We start from the raw sequence: 18717 nt of genomic DNA on the forward strand, positions 1-18717 counted from the left end.
CGGCAAGAATACTGGGGTGGGTTGCCATTACCTTCCCCAGGGATCGCATTTAGTCTGACCTGTCATGACCTTCCCATCTTGGGTGGCCCTTCACGGTTTAGCTCATGGCATCATTGAGGTGCTCAAGCTCCAGCACCATGACAAGGTAACGATCCTTTGCTGAAGATAACAGAACTAGGATGAACCTTATAGATGCTAGGTTCTATCTGCATCGTTTAATTATTGCGTAAGGACAGAGCCACCTCTGAGCATTGGTGAGCTCTTAGTTTAACAAGCAAGCAATGTCTCCATCTGTTGGTAGCTACATTTTGGGAGAAGATGGACTTCACAATACCTGTACAGAGTTCACACATTGCACCATGTGTTGGTTCAATTAACCACTGTTTATTGAATAGAGCACAATTTGCTGAGTTTACACTACAGGCAAAGAGATTTAGTGCAATACACAAACTAGTCATTTTCTAACTAATACATCATTACACCATCATTTTGGAAGGGTGCAATTTTGAACAGAGAGATTTTCGTTCCATGGGACTGAGGCCAGCCTATATATAGCGGCGACTTTCTGAAATCAGCTGTCCGCTATTTCCCGTCAAGGGAACTGCATCCACTTTCGAGTCCCTAAAATAACTGATGTGGTATTCCTGGTACCAGTTGTGTCAACATGGCATCATGGAGCTAATAGTTATGTTCTCCAAAAAGAAGCTTTTTATCATTCATCCAGGTTCAGGGATGCTAATTGAATGGATGCTTTCTAGTGGTATATATTTATAGTGGTATATATCAGATGCCTCTTCCACAATAAGAAAAGGCAAGACTGGAATTCACATGAAGGTCCTTTTTCTATAGTAGGGAAGCATCCAAGCCCATCCGAGTATTCATGCCAGGTAGGTGCAGAAGCCTTTGAAACTTCTCCTAAGATATGTCTCTGTATATAACAATACAAAAACATGACCTGTTTTTCTACATTCAAATATCTCATAAGCTATTAAGAGTCACAGTTTGTCATTCTGAAGGTCAGGATAGGCACGTTCTCACAATAACAGTTGCTAAAAGCCTGGTTTGGCAACTGAAGTGATTGGGAGGAGTTACCCACTATAAGATGTAATTTTGTGCTATTAAATTTTCTATATTGCTAAGCCAAACTGTCTATTGAAATTACATGGACAATAACCATTATTTTTAGAACATTTCAGCAGCCTCTGATTTTAAGAACCATGACATGTATCACAAATCCTGTACCTCCTCAAAAGCAAACCTAAGAATTACCTCCTCTTGTTTACATTCTTTTTAACACTTTAAACAATATAACAAGTGTACTAATCTATTTTATGTTTTAGACTTATAAAGAACATTTGGAGGGACAGAAGCATAAAAAAAAAGAGGCAGCATTGAAAGTATCCCAGAACACCGCCAGCAATAGTGCTTCTGCCCGTGGGACTCAGAACCAGTTGCGTTGTGAGCTCTGCGATGTGTCCTGCACAGGGGCTGATGCTTACGCTGCTCATATTCGTGGAGCTAAGCACCAAAAAGTAGGTCTTTCCCCTTCTCAATTCCCTTTTTTCATAGACTTTTTAAATCAACTTTTGAGTTTTTAGCAATATAAACCTGCTCTGTATAAGCATGTTTATAATTCCTGTTAAATCATTAGTGACCTTTTTTTTTTATTAACGGTTCTAGGTGGTTAAGCTGCACACTAAACTTGGCAAGCCCATTCCTTCCACCGAACCAAATGTTGTCACCCAGGCTACGTCAGCAACGTCGTCTTCTAAGCCAGCAGCTGTTTCCTCAAATATCGCCACTGGCAGCAGCACTGTGAATTCTTCTGTTACGTCTTTGGCAGTGAAAATTCTTACTCCTTCTGCCAATGTGCTACTTAGTACAACAACAAACAACAAAGCTACAATAGTTCCAACTAACATTGCTGTAAAAAAGATATCTACGCCCAAAATCAACTTCGTTGGCAAGTACAGAAATCTTTATTGTGAAATTTAGCAAACTATAACACTATAAACGTATTTATATGTAACTATACAATTGCAGTATATTTTATATCTAATTTGTTTTTGATTGCTAGTGATTGGGTTTTAGAATGAAGTTGTTTAACTGGATAGATATTTTCCATTCTATACCATTCCCAGAAATCTTTACAAATAATTTTCAAAATTGCTAATCAAGTGCTGAGGAAAATTTTAATTAAATGCCAGATTTAATAGCCTAGTCTTAGAAGTTGACCCTTCTAACATTTCTAAGCCATGTAGGGATCTCCGACTTTTAAAAGTTCTATAGGCCTGTTAAGTTTAGAATTGGTAATTAGGGATGGAGCATCATCTGGTACTGCCCTCTTCATAATCGCTCTCCTTGAGAGTTAATCCAGCCTCTACATCTCTGCAGTGAGCTCTCCAGGGTCCTGATAGAGCCCTGTAGAGCTGTTTGTGGTTTAAGGATTCATCTACTTCCCCTATTTGTAGATTTTTCCAGAATTCCCCAGCCAACATGGCTATTGCTGAGAATTCTGTAAAGCTACACATTTGGAGGGCACCAGGTTCCAGAGAGCTGTTCGATCCATAGAGCTAGTTAGAACTGTTTTGTAGCCTTCGGCCAGGAAAAGAGCTTCCAGAGTAATAGCCTTCTAAATGTCATTTGGGCAGCGTATTTTCAGTGGTTGACATAGATATAAATGATTGGACTTTCCTGACAACTTTGTTTTATTTATTTTATTGGATTATTTTTTTATGTCCTGAATTATCTAAGTCTCCCAATGATTTACAAGGAATATATAAAAGCACAAAACATAGTTAAGAATGGACAATCAGAAAGCAAGTTTCTATGCTTCAGGGCAACTGTCAGGCTCAGCCCAAGAATGACAGGTAATCAATCCAGCCAAACTTCAGTTCTTTTATTTGCTCATACCATATAAACAGAATCTTGCCAGACTAAAGCTACTCCATCTAACCTAATGGGAAATAACCTAGAAGGCTCTAGGACATGGCTACTCTGAATCCCACATTCCAGCTCTGGACTGTGTTTTATCTCGCTCCCCTCCTTGGAATCTGCTCCCTCCTTCCTGAGAACCAGCTGCATTACTGTAGCCCTATCACATCAACCCTCCCAACCCCCTCAGCAAACTACAGGTAGTCCTCAACTTAAAACCACAATAGGGACCAGAAAATTCATTGTAAAGTGGTGTGGTTGTTAAGCAAGGCATCACATGACCACACCTGATTTTATGACTTTTTTTGTGGCAGTTGTTAAGCAGATCACTGCAGTCATTAAGTGAATCACTTAGTTGTTAAGTGAACCATTGATTTTGCTTGTTGGAAGCCAGCTGGGGAGGTGCAAATGACAATCATGTGATCCCGGGATGCTGCAACCATCGTGAATACATGTCAGTTGCCAAGCACCCAAATTTTGATCACGTGACCATGGGGACACTGCAGCGGTCATAAGTGTGATGACTGGACATAAGTCACTTTTTTCAGTGCCATCGTAACTTCAAACAGTCGCTAAATGAATAGTCATAAGTCAAGGACTACCTCTATGGAAAGGATTATTTGTGGGTGATACTTATTTTTCCTTTATACTGTTTTATATTAGGTGGCAATAAATTACAGACAACAGGAAGCAAAGTGGATGAAATGAAAGCTGTAGAAAATATCAAGACTACCCCTGTTGCCACAGTACAAATGCAGGAAGCTAAACCAGATACATCTGCTGAACCTGTAACTCCTACAGCTCTTGCTGCTTTGCAGAGCGAGGTCCAGCCTGTTGGTCATGACTATGTGGAAGAGGTATTACTCTAAAAATTATATTGATTAAATCTAGATATATTACATAGCATAACATTGTATCTTTTTTCATAAAAATTGCAATGCTGTTATTTATTTGAGAAAAGAATAATTGCATCCTTATCTTAGCAATTAAGATTGCATAAGATATGGAGCATTCTTCATTCAGATGCAAGACAACAGGGAGGGAGATAGGCGGTGATAAAATTTGATAAATAAATAAAAGATAAATTAACAGGTATTGGTGTATATACCAAAATATGGTAGAGCTTTTGTCTTTTAAAATTAAAAAGCAGTGTGATGTTAGAGTGTCAACTAATAGATACTCCTTCTGAAATTGTGCAGTGCAGATACAGTGATATTTTTGTACATTCAAATTTGTGGTAATAGTTGTATTTTACATCAGCATGTTGGAAGTATTACTGCTGCATTTGGGTCTGTCTAGTATCTCTGAATGTTAACTATCATTAAGAGGGGGGAAAAAGAGACTAGCTTGTCACTTAGGTTTCCTAAATAACAGTGCCATCATCTCAGAGTTGTATTGGCAGAAGTGGGTTAACGTGAGTCATGACACCTCTGTTGCCAGGAACAAAAACTGAATTGTGTTATTTCTATATTACTTGAAACAATGGCTCTGGATGATGTAACCGAATTCCAGTTTAAAAAGCAACACAATCTATAAAATATCTTCTAATACATTTGAGTTAGGAGTCAGATTCCTCTACCTGGAAAGTGCTACTGGGCCTGTATCATTCAGTAGACTGGAGATCGATGTAGATTATTAAGCAGACTGATAAAGAGGTAGAAGTGCTTTTGTTTTTGCAGAGGAAAAGAAAGCTTTGTGTTGATAGATTTCTCCCTTCTGGACTAGTAGGGATCCTGGAACTCAGTCATTATCTTGAAAAGTATTTTCAGGCTTGTTAGCAAGTAATAGCAAAGGTGGAAGGAGCTGTAGCTGATATTACATTTTCTTTCTTGCAAAGGTTCGGAATGATGAGGGAAAGGTGATTCGTTTCCATTGCAAGCTTTGTGAATGCAGCTTTAATGATCCTAATGCTAAGGAGATGCATCTAAAAGGAAGGCGACATCGGTTACAGTATAAGGTGAAAGTCTGTTTTTGTCTGTTACGGGGGTTACAAATAAACGTATATTAGCCATATTAAAGTGAATCAATTGCTGAGTTTTTGCTAGGCCCAGATTTGTAGGTGCTTGTAGAGGCAGGCTGCAAAAAGGATGTCTTAAATAGTAGATGATTTATATGACATTTTCAATACATGTACATGCTTACTGAAAAGTACTTGGCTGCGTGTTGTAAGACCTATTTCATACAAAGAGAATTCAGAATCAGCAATCTGAAACAGCATGCTTTGTTTTGAATATTTCTCCACTGCTATCACTGCAGTAATGATACATATTCACTGTTATACTTACTGTTTGACAGAAAAAAGGCTATACCAGTGAGATATCAGTAGCTCTGGAAGACAGAAGGGTAGGCAGCATCTAACAAGAAAACATTTAATTGCGAATATCGTATGTTAGCTTACCCTAGAACAATTCTAAGCATTTTTGTATCATGCTCCAGGACACATCAGAGCTACAATATACCATCAAAGTAAAATTCTTTAAGAGCTATTACTAATTTCTTAGAAAGATTTGTATTTCTGATTTCACAGAGTATGTAAGCTCTTCATTCTAGGCCATGCGCAGAACTAAACAATAATAAAAGTTTTGTTACAAACTGAAAACAAAATAGCCCCACTAGAATATTTTGAGTGGGATTTTTCCAATAAAATGCATTCAGAACGTGGCATATTGCACTATATGGGATAAGGAAATTTAAAACAAACCTGTTTTCCCTTGTTTTTTGTCCTAAAGCCAGTGCACCATATTGAATGCTACCTACCACCTTATGCACAGAAAAACCTGTTTTTAAAAATAAACCTGTAAAGGCAACAGTTAAGCACCCTTTTTGCAGCCTGCCTCTACAAGCACCTACAAATCTGGGCCTAGCAAAAACTCAGCAATTGATTCACTTTAATATGGCTAATATCGCTAAAGTAAATATAAACTTATCTGCCTCTTGGATTCAGACTTGTTTCAAGTTTACATGCATAGTGTACAATTCTTGCATTTGATAGCTTGCATCAAAATTCAATAAGCAAATAAAGCAACATTGGTATTGGCATTGGATATCCTAAATTCTCAGCATCCTAGTAATGCTGTTAATGATCCCTCAAGACCTGGTTATGCCAGCAGGCCTGGGGACCCCAGGGGATGGGTCAGCTAGTGAGATGGCTCTGTTACTATTAACATCCCTTTGTTGAGTTTTTTTGTTCGTTTTGTTTGTTTTTAGTTCTGTTTTATAGTTTTAATTTTTTTTAAACAATAATGATACTGGCTTTAGGTATTTATTAATTGTTTTAGCTTTGTTGTACGCCGCCCAGAGTCGCTTGTTTTGTGAGATGGGAGGCTATATAAATTTGATAAATAAATAAATAAAATATTGCATTGAAACTTCCAAACTCTTTCATAGTGAAACATTTTAAAACAGCAGTAAACTTAGTTATCAGTCAGGCATCAGTTTATGCTTAAGTGTCTCTCCCTGTCCTTTCTCTTAGCTTCAGTGAATAATATCAAGGAACTTGCAGTAAAATGGAGGTATTTAAAAAAAAAAAAAGAAGAACAAACTTAATAAACCAGCCCATTTTGTCCCAGGCTTTTGACAAAAGCCAAAAGGGAGAATTTGTTCCAAAATTAGAACACTCAAAATAGTGCTCTTAGCTCATACTTTAGGCTGCACACCCCTATTGTATTCTGTTGGTTTTATTGTCTTTTTTCCTTTCTTATTGTTAATAATATAAAATATATGCTGTTGGAAGCAATTATATACACCCATCTATTTTGAGTATCAGCTTTCTTCTTCTTACCCACAAATCACGATGGCTGATTAACATATAAAACTATTCATATATATGAAACAAAATGAAGAAAGAATGTTACTATAGCTTCCTACTTGCTCCTTAAAACATATAAGGGATAACATGTATATGTACAGTTGCAGTTTTAACATCGTGTAAATAATTGGCTCTGCCCATGGAAAATAAGTCTTAGATAAATGTGCAGTATTCAAAATCTTCATATTTAAAACAGAAAAAAGTAAATCCAGACCTACAAGTAGAAGTGAAACCCAGCATCCGGGCAAGGAAGATACAAGAAGAAAAGATGAGAAAGCAAATGCAGAAAGAAGAATACTGGAGAAGGCGTGAAGAAGAAGAACGATGGAGAATGGAAATGAGGTAGTATGCCAGCTAGCTTAACGCAATTCATGCTCAGTTGAACTTTTTTTTTGTGGGAGGGTTTTTGTTCAGGGACCACGTTTAACTGATAAGAGTCCCCTCTTTCCAAAGGAAAGAATCCTTCATAGTTAGGGCCCATGTGAGATAGACCGACAAACAGACAAATATTTGATATATTGTGATTTGGTTTGTATACTTCAGACGCTATGAGGAAGACATGTACTGGAGGAGGATGGAAGATGAACAGCATCACTGGGATGATCGTCGTAGAATACCTGAAGGAGGATATCCTCATGGGCCTCCTGGCCCTCTTGGACTACTTGGCGTTAGACCAGGAATGCCACCACAGCCACAGGGACCAGCTGTGAGTACTCATTTACTTAAAACTTGACATGTTTGATACCGACTCCTTGTATAACTGGCCTGTGTGTGTTTTAGGGTTATTTCCTATTGGAAGATCTTACTGTACAGCAACAAGTTATGTTAATGCTTATTGTAGCAAAGAAGCATTGGTATGAGAAAGGGTAGTTTTTGTGACACTTAACTGTATTTTGTTCTGGCTCTTGAGAACAAATCATAGAACTTTAATAGCCTATTGCAACCACTTAAATTGCTTGTATCTGAGGCTATCAGAATGCTACATACAAACCACTTTCCCTTAGACTCTCTGAGCAGAGAGATAGAGATGTTACATTTTGCCGCTGCTGAGCTCCAGGACCTGGATAGCTCCTAAAGCTAATGCACTGAATAGTCACCTAAGGACAAAGGTCCATGAGTTCAATTCTCAGCAGAGGGTTTGAATCCCATAGAATAACTGCTAGCTACCCACATCTAATGAAACCAGTAATGTGGTCGAAGTAATTGCTTGTACAGTATCTGTAACATATCATGGCTGCTAGAAATCAATTTGTCTGGTCATAATGGCATTGTTCATTAGTGGAAAATACCAGTTTTGTCTGTTTCCTTCATACATTTGCTACCACAGACTTTGAAGAGATGGAGACTCAGAATGTCAGCCAGGGTTGCACAGTGCATCTTGGCTACCAAACCTTAGCTAACTCTGAATTCATCTTTACTGTGTGTGCATGCACACATGTGCGTGCACATGCGCCTTGGAATCAGTGTTGATTCCTGGCATCTGCTTGGACTAGTCCCTGCAGTCTTCTTGGCAAGATTTCGGAAGTGGTTTGCCACTGCTTCCTTCCTGGGGCTGAGAGAGAGTGACTGGCCCAAGGTCACCCAGCTGGCTTTGTGCCAAAGGCAGAACTAGAACTCACGGTCTCCTGGTTTCTAACCTGGTGCCTTAACCACTACACCAAACTGGCGCTCTCACTCTGAAATCTAATCCCTATGAAACCAGTATATTGTAGGATGTACTAAAATTGTGTTAAATCTTGGTTATTATAGCAAGATATATTACAGCATGGTGACTGTATGGTTTATTCCACAACTTCCAAGAACCTTCATTTCCTTTAAAAAAATTATATGACAATTAGCTTTTTTACGGTCACATTATTTTCTATAGGCAAAAATATTAAACAATATTCTGATAGTAAATTAAGAGATTATAATTCATTTGTAAGAAGCTGTATTGTAAAAATGAAGATTGCTATTGGAAATTTCTTTGTAGCATGACTGCTATCATATCATGATTATATCTGAGCTCCTTCGAACTCATTGATGTCAAATACTGATATGTATAAATTCTACTTATAAAACACACTGAATATTTAATAACGGGGTTTTCTTCCACCAAAAAAAAAATCAATTCTACAGATTTTAATTTTAACGTTCCTCTTAAGTCAAGATTGACTACATACGGTATATATGTCCATTTTGTTTTCTTGGCAGCAGTATGGAAGTGGCTTGTCATTTCCTTTGTTTCAGATGTTTTTCAGTATCCAAGTATCCTCAGACCTTGGATTTCCTTTTGATCTCCTATCCAGTTATCCAAGGCTAGTCCTGCTTTGCTTTTCCAGATGCTGCCACCTAAAGTTAAGCTGTACTCCTAGAAGACTTTAATTAGAAATACAAAAATCTCAGAAATAAGATTTGCTACCATTTAAATTGTTAGACTGAAGTAACTACATCAGGAAAAATGCTGTTGTGTTACGATCATTTTAAATTTAGGCTAGTAGCTTGAAATAGTAGAACTAAACTTGATTTTCTTTCAGTTACTGCAGGAGTGGCAGACACAAAGAAAAATTAAGCCCCACACTCCTTGATTTTTTTTTAAGCTGGAATCTTTGCTTATTCCAATTGTTCAGCCACATCTATGCTAATCAAACGTTCCTTAGCACAAAGTCTGCCTCAGATTCCTTTATCTTCATGTCTTTTGATTTTTAATTAATCATGAGAGCATTGAAGCCCATTCTTTAACACCTCATTTCCTTCCCTGAGCAGAAAAGCCCAGTTCCAATATTGCCCTTCTGAGTGGTTTATGTGGAAGACTTACGCCAACTATTTTTAACGTTCATATTTTTAAGAGCATACAAGCCTTCTTGATCTGTTCTTCTAAAGAGTGAGGTAGTATTTAAAATGAGTAGCAAGTATTGGAAAGTAGTAACGCCCAACTGTTTGGGAAGCTGACTGAACTTAAGAATCAATTTCTCTTTGTAGCCATTACGTCGACCAGACTCCTCCGATGACCGTTATGTAATGACCAAACATGCAGCTATCTATCCAACTGAGGAGGAGCTCCAGGCAGTCCAAAAGATAGTTTCTATCACTGAGCGGGCCCTGAAACTTGTATCGGATAACATGACTGATAACGAGAAAAACAAAACAAAGGAAGGCGATGATAAAAAAGAAGGCAGTAAAGACAGGTCTGGTTTTTTTTATCATTCATTTTTATCTCACTTCTTTTATTTTGAAAACTGTGGTCAGCCATGTTTGGCAAACTAAATAATGCAAAATAGAACCACAGTTTGTGCTTGGGATGATAACATTGCCCTGAATTCCTGTCTGCTTATTCTGAACCTATTATCAGGATTCCTGTTTACTATTAATTCCAAGGTCTGTACCTAGACATCCTGGTTTCTGTGATCAGGGTACAGATAGTTAGGACCACGTGTTCAGCGACCGCTCAGTTAATGACGGCGCTGAACAAGAGGGACTATGGCCAGTCTGTGAAGTTGCATCTGGCGCAGCATCCTCATGGTCACGTGATCGCAATCTGGGTGCACAGTGCCTGGCTTGCGATTACGACCTCGCAGCGAGCTATAGCCACGTGGTCGCGATTTCCAGTGTTCCCACTGGCTTCCCACAAGCAAAGTCAGTGGGAAAGCCAGCAGGAAGTTGGAAGCTGCTCCTGCTCTCGCCGCTTTTTTGCCTGCCCGTGGTACCCCCCTCCCCGCAGCATCTACTCCAGAGCACTTACCCGCAGCCCCCACTCCCACCCCACTGCAGGACCTGCGCTCTGGAGCGTCTGCCTGTGGCATCTCCCCACAGCACCTGCACACCCGCCAGCCTGCTTGCCTGGGAGTCCTGTATTGGATTTGCTTTGGTATGTATGGTTCTGAGCAATGTATCTTCAGTTTTAAGAAAAAATACACATGGGAGCAAAAATACAAAAGAGAGTGCTAAGTCGTCTATAAAAGCTTTCATGCCTTTTAGCTGGTTTTCTTAGAAGTATCAGACAAACCATTGCTGGAGACAGAAGTTTTATTTTAAAGCTAGTATTTTACATATTCAGTAATTGGTGTCTTTCTGTTTTATCCCTACCACATCTCTTAATCCTGCTCATTGTTTTCTGTCATGTCCAATTTTTGAATGTGGTTCTTGGCATATCACACAAGATATGATGCAAAAAATGTTGCTTACTCTGATCTAGAATATAATAAGTATTGGATTTCTATTGCTTTATTAATACTTTCTTAATGACAGTGAAAATTGGTTATACTTCGCTTCTAATGGAACCTTAATTTTTACACAGAGCTTTGAAAGGAGTCCTACGAGTAGGAGTGTTGGCTAAAGGTTTGCTTCTTCGGGGGGACCGAAATGTCAACCTTGTCTTGCTATGTGCTGAGAAACCAACTAAAACATTATTGAGTCGCATTGCTGAAAGTCTACCCAAGCAACTTGCTGTATGTATGGTTGTTAACTTTGGTTTGTATTTTTATAGAGATTAAAGATTTTGAGAGTAAATAAAATCCCTCTCATTTATTTTAAAGCAGGTAAATTAATTACGAGCTATTTTTCAAATAGAGGTAATTACAGCACAATAGTATTATAGTCTATGTCTGGCAAGATTTGTAGCATTTGTTGGAGTAGAGGGTAAGAGTAACCCAAGGTTCTGGAAAATGCCAACTGGAAAGGGTTTTTTTATTTCTTTTCACTCTGTTTTGAAATGAAAAGACAAATCCTTTGGAAGACATTTTTAAGCTTAAAGTGATCTTCTTTCCCTCATAATGTAAACGTGTAGGGTCTCAAAAAGACCAGTGGCCACTTCTTGCCTAATACCTCATTTTTCCTCTCCTTTTCCTTCCATTTTTCCCATCTCCAGTGCTGCCTTCAGCATACCATAGATCGTGGAAAAAGAGAGATGTTATTCCTTGTAATTTATAATTTAATACCCATGAGTATCTTATTTTTAGGTAATGCCATTTTGCCTGCAAGATTTTAAACACATGACCACCCAAGTTGGGTATTAAAGAGAATTATTTATTTCATATTCTACTAACAATTATATCTTTAATGTACTGAATATGTTTCAGTGTATATATTTGAAGCAAATGCATGATAAACCTTTAAACCAGTTTAAAACATGAGTTTGTGTTTCTACTGTAAAATCAGAGGGAGGCCAAATTAAAAAGCAAAAAATCAAAATGTTTCTCTTGTAACTTTTCGTACCTGTGGATTGGATTCTGAAGGAACCATGTGCATTATTTATATTGTCCCAATTAATTGATATATTTTTCTTTAAAGATAGGAAGCAAGAGAGTTCTCTCTATAGGGAATCATATGGACCTCATCTTTATACTGGTGGACTATTGCATGTGGAATGGATTGACTTTACTTTATTGAACAGACATTAGAACAAATTATGTCACTCCAAAAGGGAGGCTGTGATAATATACTGTAACATTACAAAAAATATGAATCTTTAAAAACTGAACACATTTTTATAGTGTCAGGGTTTCTAGTCAAACTACAGGTAGTCCTCACTTACTGACCACTCATTACTGACCATGGTTGCGAAGGTGTTGAACAAGTGGTACTTACAATTGATCCTTGAACTTCTGGCTGTCGCACCACCCCCGCAGTCATGTGATCGCAATCTGGGCACTTGGCAACTAGGTCACACTTAACAACGGTTGCAGCACCCCATGGTCACATGATTGCCATTTGCAGCCTTCACTGCCAGCTTCCCACAAGCAAAGTCAATGGGGAAGCCAGTAGGGAAGGTCGCAAGTCACTCGAGTGTCTTCCCCACTGAGCACAGCCACCCCGGGGTCCAAAAATGCTTGTGCGCACCACTGCAGCCACCAGCACATCCTCCCCCACCTGGCAGCAGTCACCTCTGGGCCCAAAATCGCTTGCACGCATTGCTGCAATCACCTGTGCACCCTCCCTCACCCAGCAGCAGCCAACACCAGGCCCCAAAATGCTCACACACGCCATTTACTTGCCTGCCAGCCTGCTTGCAAGCCGCTTGGGACTTGCAACTTCCTGCCAGCTTCCCCACTGACTTTGGTTGTTGGAAGCTGGCAGGAAGTTGCGAGGAGGTCCTCATTTAATGACAGCAATGGGGACTGCCAGGATTGCCGTTGCTAAGCACTGTGGTCACGTGTCATCATGCTTTACTTCCATGCTTTACTTTAATCATCATGCTTTACTTTAATTCCAGCCCCAACTACCTTTGTTAAGTGAGGACCACCTGCATATATTTTACAGGATGTAAATATATTATTGAATCTCTCGATTTTTTTTCTCCTTAAACAAAAAAGTTTGATAATTATTTGAGTTGTAAAGTCTAGGTAATTATCCAGATAATTGCCATCAGCTAAGGAATGTTGGCTGGTGGGACCAAGGAGGACAGGCTTTTCTGCCTTGGCGCTGTCAGCCTCGCAGGGTAAACCAGATAGGAATCATGTCCATATGAGCTTTCTACTGTATTGTAAAGCTACGTTGACAAAATCTTGCAAGTCTGAAAGTACAATCCTCCCACCCCCCCATCTCCTGTACAGCCCGAGAAACTAGAGAGAGTCTCTTCTGAGGCTCTTGCCCCACCCACTATCCAGTTGTGGGCTAAGCTGTCTCTTATCTGGCCATTCGCTTGGCAGCATCTCTTTGCCCAGTCTCCCAAGATCTCTCCCACATACCATTACAAGCATCCACCCTGTGAAAAATCATTCCACCTGAGATTAAGTTAGCCCTGAGCCTGCTGGCCTTCTGCAAGGCCCTAAAAACTTGGTTTTGTGTCCAGGCCTGGGACTCCAGAAACATGATACAGCCCATCTCTTGGCTTTGTTGAAGGTTCTTTATGAAGTTTAGCTGCCATGTGTTTTATTTTATATTATGTATTCTGTTTGTTTTTATCTATTTTATTGTAAGCTGCCCAGTCACATATGGGTGGCTATGTAAATCAAATAAATAAAATATGTGAGGGATTGTGAAGAGCCTGAAAAAGGAATGGAGAAGAGAGTAGATGTAAACAATCAAGAAATAGCAGGCTAGACACTTGACAGATTATGTCATAAATAGCAATTTAGCCCAAGGTGGAAAGAAAACTGAGAAGAAACATTTTAAAGGATTCAAAGATATTCTGCCTTAGTGAATTTTACTATAAATGAAAGTGGGAAATACTTCCTAGAGTTTCCAAAATTCGGTATTTTCCCCAGACTAGCATGAAAGTTACCTTACTGAAATCTGTATCATTCTTGCTTCCTTGATCTTGCCCAGTTGTATGTGGCTTGACAGTATAGTAAATGTATGTATGTATATACAGGTAGTCCTTGCTTATTGACCAATCATTTAACAATGGTTCGAAGATATGGCAGGGCTAAAAAAAAGTTACTTATGACCCGCCCTCAAAGTTACAACCGTTGCACCACCCATGCAGTCATGTGATCACAATATGGGTGCTTGGCAACCAGCTCGCATTTACAACCAGCTGCAGCATCCTGCTGTCACGTGATCGTGATTTGCGACCTTCCCAGCCAGCTTCTAACAAGCCAAATCAGTTGGGAACCACTGATTCGTTTAATGACTGCATGATTCACTTAACAACCTTGGTGAAAATGGTTGTAAAATTGGGTCCAGTCATGTGATGCTTAACAACTGCATGGCTTAGCAACTGAAATTCCAGTTCCAGTTGTGGTCATTAGGCAAGGACTACCTATATAACAGATGATGATAAAGGGAACATTACAATCAAATACAACACACTATCCTCTTCCAGCTGAGTGCTCTCCAAATATTTTCTGCTTGCAACTCCCAAATACATCAACTAGAGTGTCTCAGGTTGGGGTAGTGTTTTGTACATCACAGGTGCTTGGATCCTATACAGAACTTAATTCAGGATTCAAGTCAGTGATTTCTACTCCACTTGAAGCTATAGAACAATAGGTAGAACGATAGATAGGTAGAACGATAGATAGATAGATAGATAGATAGATAGATAGATAGATAGATAGATAGATATTAACTTACCTCTGTGACACTGAATTTTCCAGTTGTTCATTGTGTTTGTTTTTACTTTATTATTTATAAGGCCACCCAACTCAAATGGTGTGATTCTGGGCATCATACAGCATAAAAATGGTGTGACTCTGGGCAGCATCCAGCATCAAAACAAACAATAAATCAAGGAAGGGAAAAAAACACAAAAATAAAGAGTGTGATATATAAATATAAAAGAGTGCTTCTCTGTTTTGTGAAAAAGTTTTAATATTTTTCTTCCCATAGGTAATCAGCCCTGAGAAATATGAAATAAAATGTGCTGTACAAGAAGCAGCAATCATTTTGAATTCGTGTGTGGAACCAAAAATGCAAGTGACGATAACTTTGACATCACCAGTGATTCGGGAAGAGAACATGAGGGATGGAGGTTCGAAATCTGTTAAAAGATGTTCAATTTTAATTAAGAATTTGTACTATTCTGAGATTGCGTTAAGTCCTGGAAGGCAACGTGCTGGCATGTGATACACATTTAGATTCAATTCAGTTATGAACAACTTTTGCTAGAGTGTATTTTTGGAAAATACCTACATTCTTTTTTTAGATTTATTTACTGTAACTAACAACCTCAGATTTCTGGAAAAGGTGATTTATTTATTTACTTTTTAGTTTCGTTGGAAAAATCTTCAGAAAAATAAACGTTTTGTACAAGTATTACAAGCTGATCATCAAGAAATGGTTTTCTGTAAAAGAGAAATTGCATCAGGAAATTATACTGTGTCTCTGACTCTAGATCAGTCTTGTTATCTATTACATGGTTTTGCTGTATTTAATGTCTAATTGCTTAGTTGATTTTTAATTTAAAAACACTTATGACTTTGCTTGGAGCAAGGTGTGTATTTTTTTCCAGTTTTTTGAGGTTGATTTTTGATCTAGAGTGTCACCTGTGGAGCTCCTGGTGTTGATCAGATTGTTTTAACTGAACAGGACACATGCAGTGTGTTTATAGTATAAAGAGGTAGCTGAGATCAGTTAAAGTAGATACTCGAGCTTTGAAAAGCAGTATGGATTTATAATCTCTGCAATCCTACTGTGCCAGCAGCGTTGCTTTAGGGCCACTTCTGTTATCCTTTGAAAGCTACAGATGTTTTAAAGCCAGCAAGCATGATAATTTAATGTCTGCAATGTGTTGGCTCTCTATATGGGTCAGATAAAGTGAACTTTATTTTCTTTTCTCTTACATCTGCGAAATAATTATTTTCACAGAGTTCTATTATTGGATAGGAATGTGTAACAGAAAACACAGTTGTATTGCTGGCTATGTTAAAATTCTTAATAGGGACCAGAGACAGGATGCATGCTTGCATGCAGCCATATAATGAATTCGTAGCATTATGCTTTAAAAAAAAGTATAATTTAAGAAAACTTTATCAACAAGCTTCTTTGAAAATATGACTGAACATTGACATACATTTTAATTGAATGCTTTATATGCAATGTAAGCATTACATTCAGATAGAAAAAAGTGTTGCCTAATTGCCATGAGTTTAATTTATTCATATTTACATACCAACATAATCATAAATGGCATATAAAGGTTACAAAAAAATTGTTTATGAAAAGAATCAAACTTTTTTTTTTAAAGAGCATTTGAATTCTGGACATATTGGCTCTCTGTCTTAAAAGAAAACAAAGCTCTATTTTTATCTGATCCAGATTTGAATTACAGTTGCTATCCTAAGTTTAATTCACTTGCTAAGTATTACCTTGAAGGAAGCAAAGCTTTTATTTTGAATAATTTCCTCAAGACACTGAGCAGCTTTAAACAAATATGCAAAAAAGTTTGAAATGTCTAAATGATACTTAAATGCAGATTTGCAATAAACAAGGTTCTATAAAGATTATTGCTTATTTGTTGCAAAATATATATATAGATATAGATATATATATATTACTGCAACTAATGCTCGGTGTCTTAAAAAGGTTGATGGAAACTAGCTGGCTTTTGGGAGATGAATTCAGGTGACAAGGAAGGCTTTGTTGGAAGAGTCCAATTTTTAGTTAATGTATTCTTGTTTGCTAAATGATATCTTTAATCCTGTGTAATCCTATTCAGTTACAAACTGAAGCGGGAGATGAAAGAAAGAGAAGGTAACACAAAACTGTTAAATATATAGGAATTTTGCTTTGCAGTTTTGTGCATTCAACAGTAAATTTTACTGAATTTGCTATGGATATAATACTAAAAATGCTCGAAACTGCTGTGGAATGTGTTTCTTCAGCAAAGAATATTTCTGTTTTTATGTTTGTTTTTTATCCTTAGCTTTGTTAGTCCCCATCCAAAGCCTTCTAGCAGAGACAATTGAATCCTGTCAGGGATTGCTGCCAAGACAGCGGAAGGATTTTTGACCAAGGTTTTTAAAGCTCAGTGTCACACCTGCCATATTTGAACAATGAGGGTGTTTGGTTGCATAGTCCTAGCATTTACTGTTAACTTTTGTGTTGGTTTTTTTCCTTCTTGTCCTTGTCTTTCTCTCTGGAATTAAGCAGTGTTCACACTAGTGTTGAAATAGTTGACTGGGTATTACTTAATTCATATCTGGAATTGAAAGAGCATTACCTACCTGTTAACTTTTTAATAATGAAATAGTGTGGACACAGCATGTCTTACTGAAGATTAACCCCTTATATACAGAATACAGAAAAGTAATCACTTTTAAAAATGATGGCTAATTTTTTTTTAATTTATTGATTAAGAATTAGAGTTTAAGGGGTTAATCCATTTGAAATCTTAAAACAGATGCAAAAATCCACATATAGGAAAGCTGCTTCAATGGATATCCAGCCTAGATGTCTTCCCAATTTCTATAGCTGCTTTGGCATCTTTTGATGACTCCCAAGTTTCAGAGTTGATTTATGGATAGATACAATTTATCTTACACTGAGGTCAATGGCAAAATGCTAACTAATTTTAATAGAGCTGATTCATATACCTTTTCTTGCTCATTAATTATATATAGTTTATTAATAAACATTTGTACTTATGTTTTGAAATGTTAATGTTCATTTTTAAATTATTTTAATAAGACTTCAGTGATAAGGTAACTGAAGTCACTTATAAGTACATAATTATGAAATAGAATAAACAACCTATTGACAATATTCATTACTACAAACCTTAAAAACTTCTTACCAAATAATGATGACTTTGGCCTCAGTTGACTCTTTTATCTTTAAATTTCTTTTGCCTTTCACTTGACAGTATCTATCATCTTAATGTCTTCTTTCAATTGCTTTTAAATCTCCAATTAGTGGATATCAATCTTCACTTTGTATAGGGGTAGCTAGTAAATGACAGTATATAGGACCCATAAATCCCATAGTAAAATATTCATGAGGATTTCCACAGACGTAGCATTCTCTATAAAATTGAAATATTCTGTAGATAGATCAAGTATGACATAATTTCAAGCTTGACATTTCCTCTTGATCTGTTTCTCTTCATGTCTTCATTGATGACCAACTGTCAAGCCTGATCTGTTAATTCCTTGGCTTTACATTCTTTCCTTGGTGTGTTTTTTGGGTCTTTGATTTGCTGTTACTAGTATGTTTGCTTACATTAGGTTACATTTTAATGTTCAGTTGTGTCTTGTGGCACATTAAATGTTTATTGTAACAGCAAGCTCACTTTGGCAAAAAATAAAAATCTTGCTATAAATATTATTGCTGATAAGTTGTAGTTTCAAAATCACAATCAGTTAAAATTGTTATAAAATTATACCTGCCCCACATTTAGACACAATTGGCAAAATCCTTTTAGGGTTTTGGCTAGCTACAGTGTTTTTCTTTCTACAGAACTTTTGGTCTTCATGGTTTGGGGTTTTCCCCATCTTTTTCTTCTCTTAAATATTTCTAGTTTTCTCTTGGTATCTTTCTAGATGAAATTGGGATGGATATATATGGCATGCACCTCCATACTGTAGGACCAAAACAGAGTAAGAAATATGAAAATG

At 37.5% G+C, this 18717-nt stretch overlaps 1 protein-coding gene across 1 annotated transcript in view; it reads left to right on the forward strand.

The window, feature by feature from the left end:
• The window catches only part of ZFR (zinc finger RNA binding protein), a 53389-nt gene that overhangs the window by 21194 nt on the left and 13478 nt on the right, over positions 1 to 18717 (forward strand). The window contains exons 7-15 of the mRNA XM_063295773.1: positions 1341 to 1532; positions 1681 to 1963; positions 3598 to 3791; positions 4772 to 4891; positions 6939 to 7084; positions 7286 to 7448; positions 9704 to 9909; positions 11019 to 11169; positions 14993 to 15134. Of these exons, the coding sequence (XP_063151843.1) occupies positions 1341 to 1532; positions 1681 to 1963; positions 3598 to 3791; positions 4772 to 4891; positions 6939 to 7084; positions 7286 to 7448; positions 9704 to 9909; positions 11019 to 11169; positions 14993 to 15134 (1597 nt within the window). The remainder of the gene's footprint in view (positions 1 to 1340; positions 1533 to 1680; positions 1964 to 3597; positions 3792 to 4771; positions 4892 to 6938; positions 7085 to 7285; positions 7449 to 9703; positions 9910 to 11018; positions 11170 to 14992; positions 15135 to 18717) is intronic.

Source organism: Candoia aspera, chromosome 2, assembly GCF_035149785.1.
Source record: "Candoia aspera isolate rCanAsp1 chromosome 2, rCanAsp1.hap2, whole genome shotgun sequence".
NCBI lineage: Eukaryota > Metazoa > Chordata > Lepidosauria > Squamata > Boidae > Candoia > Candoia aspera.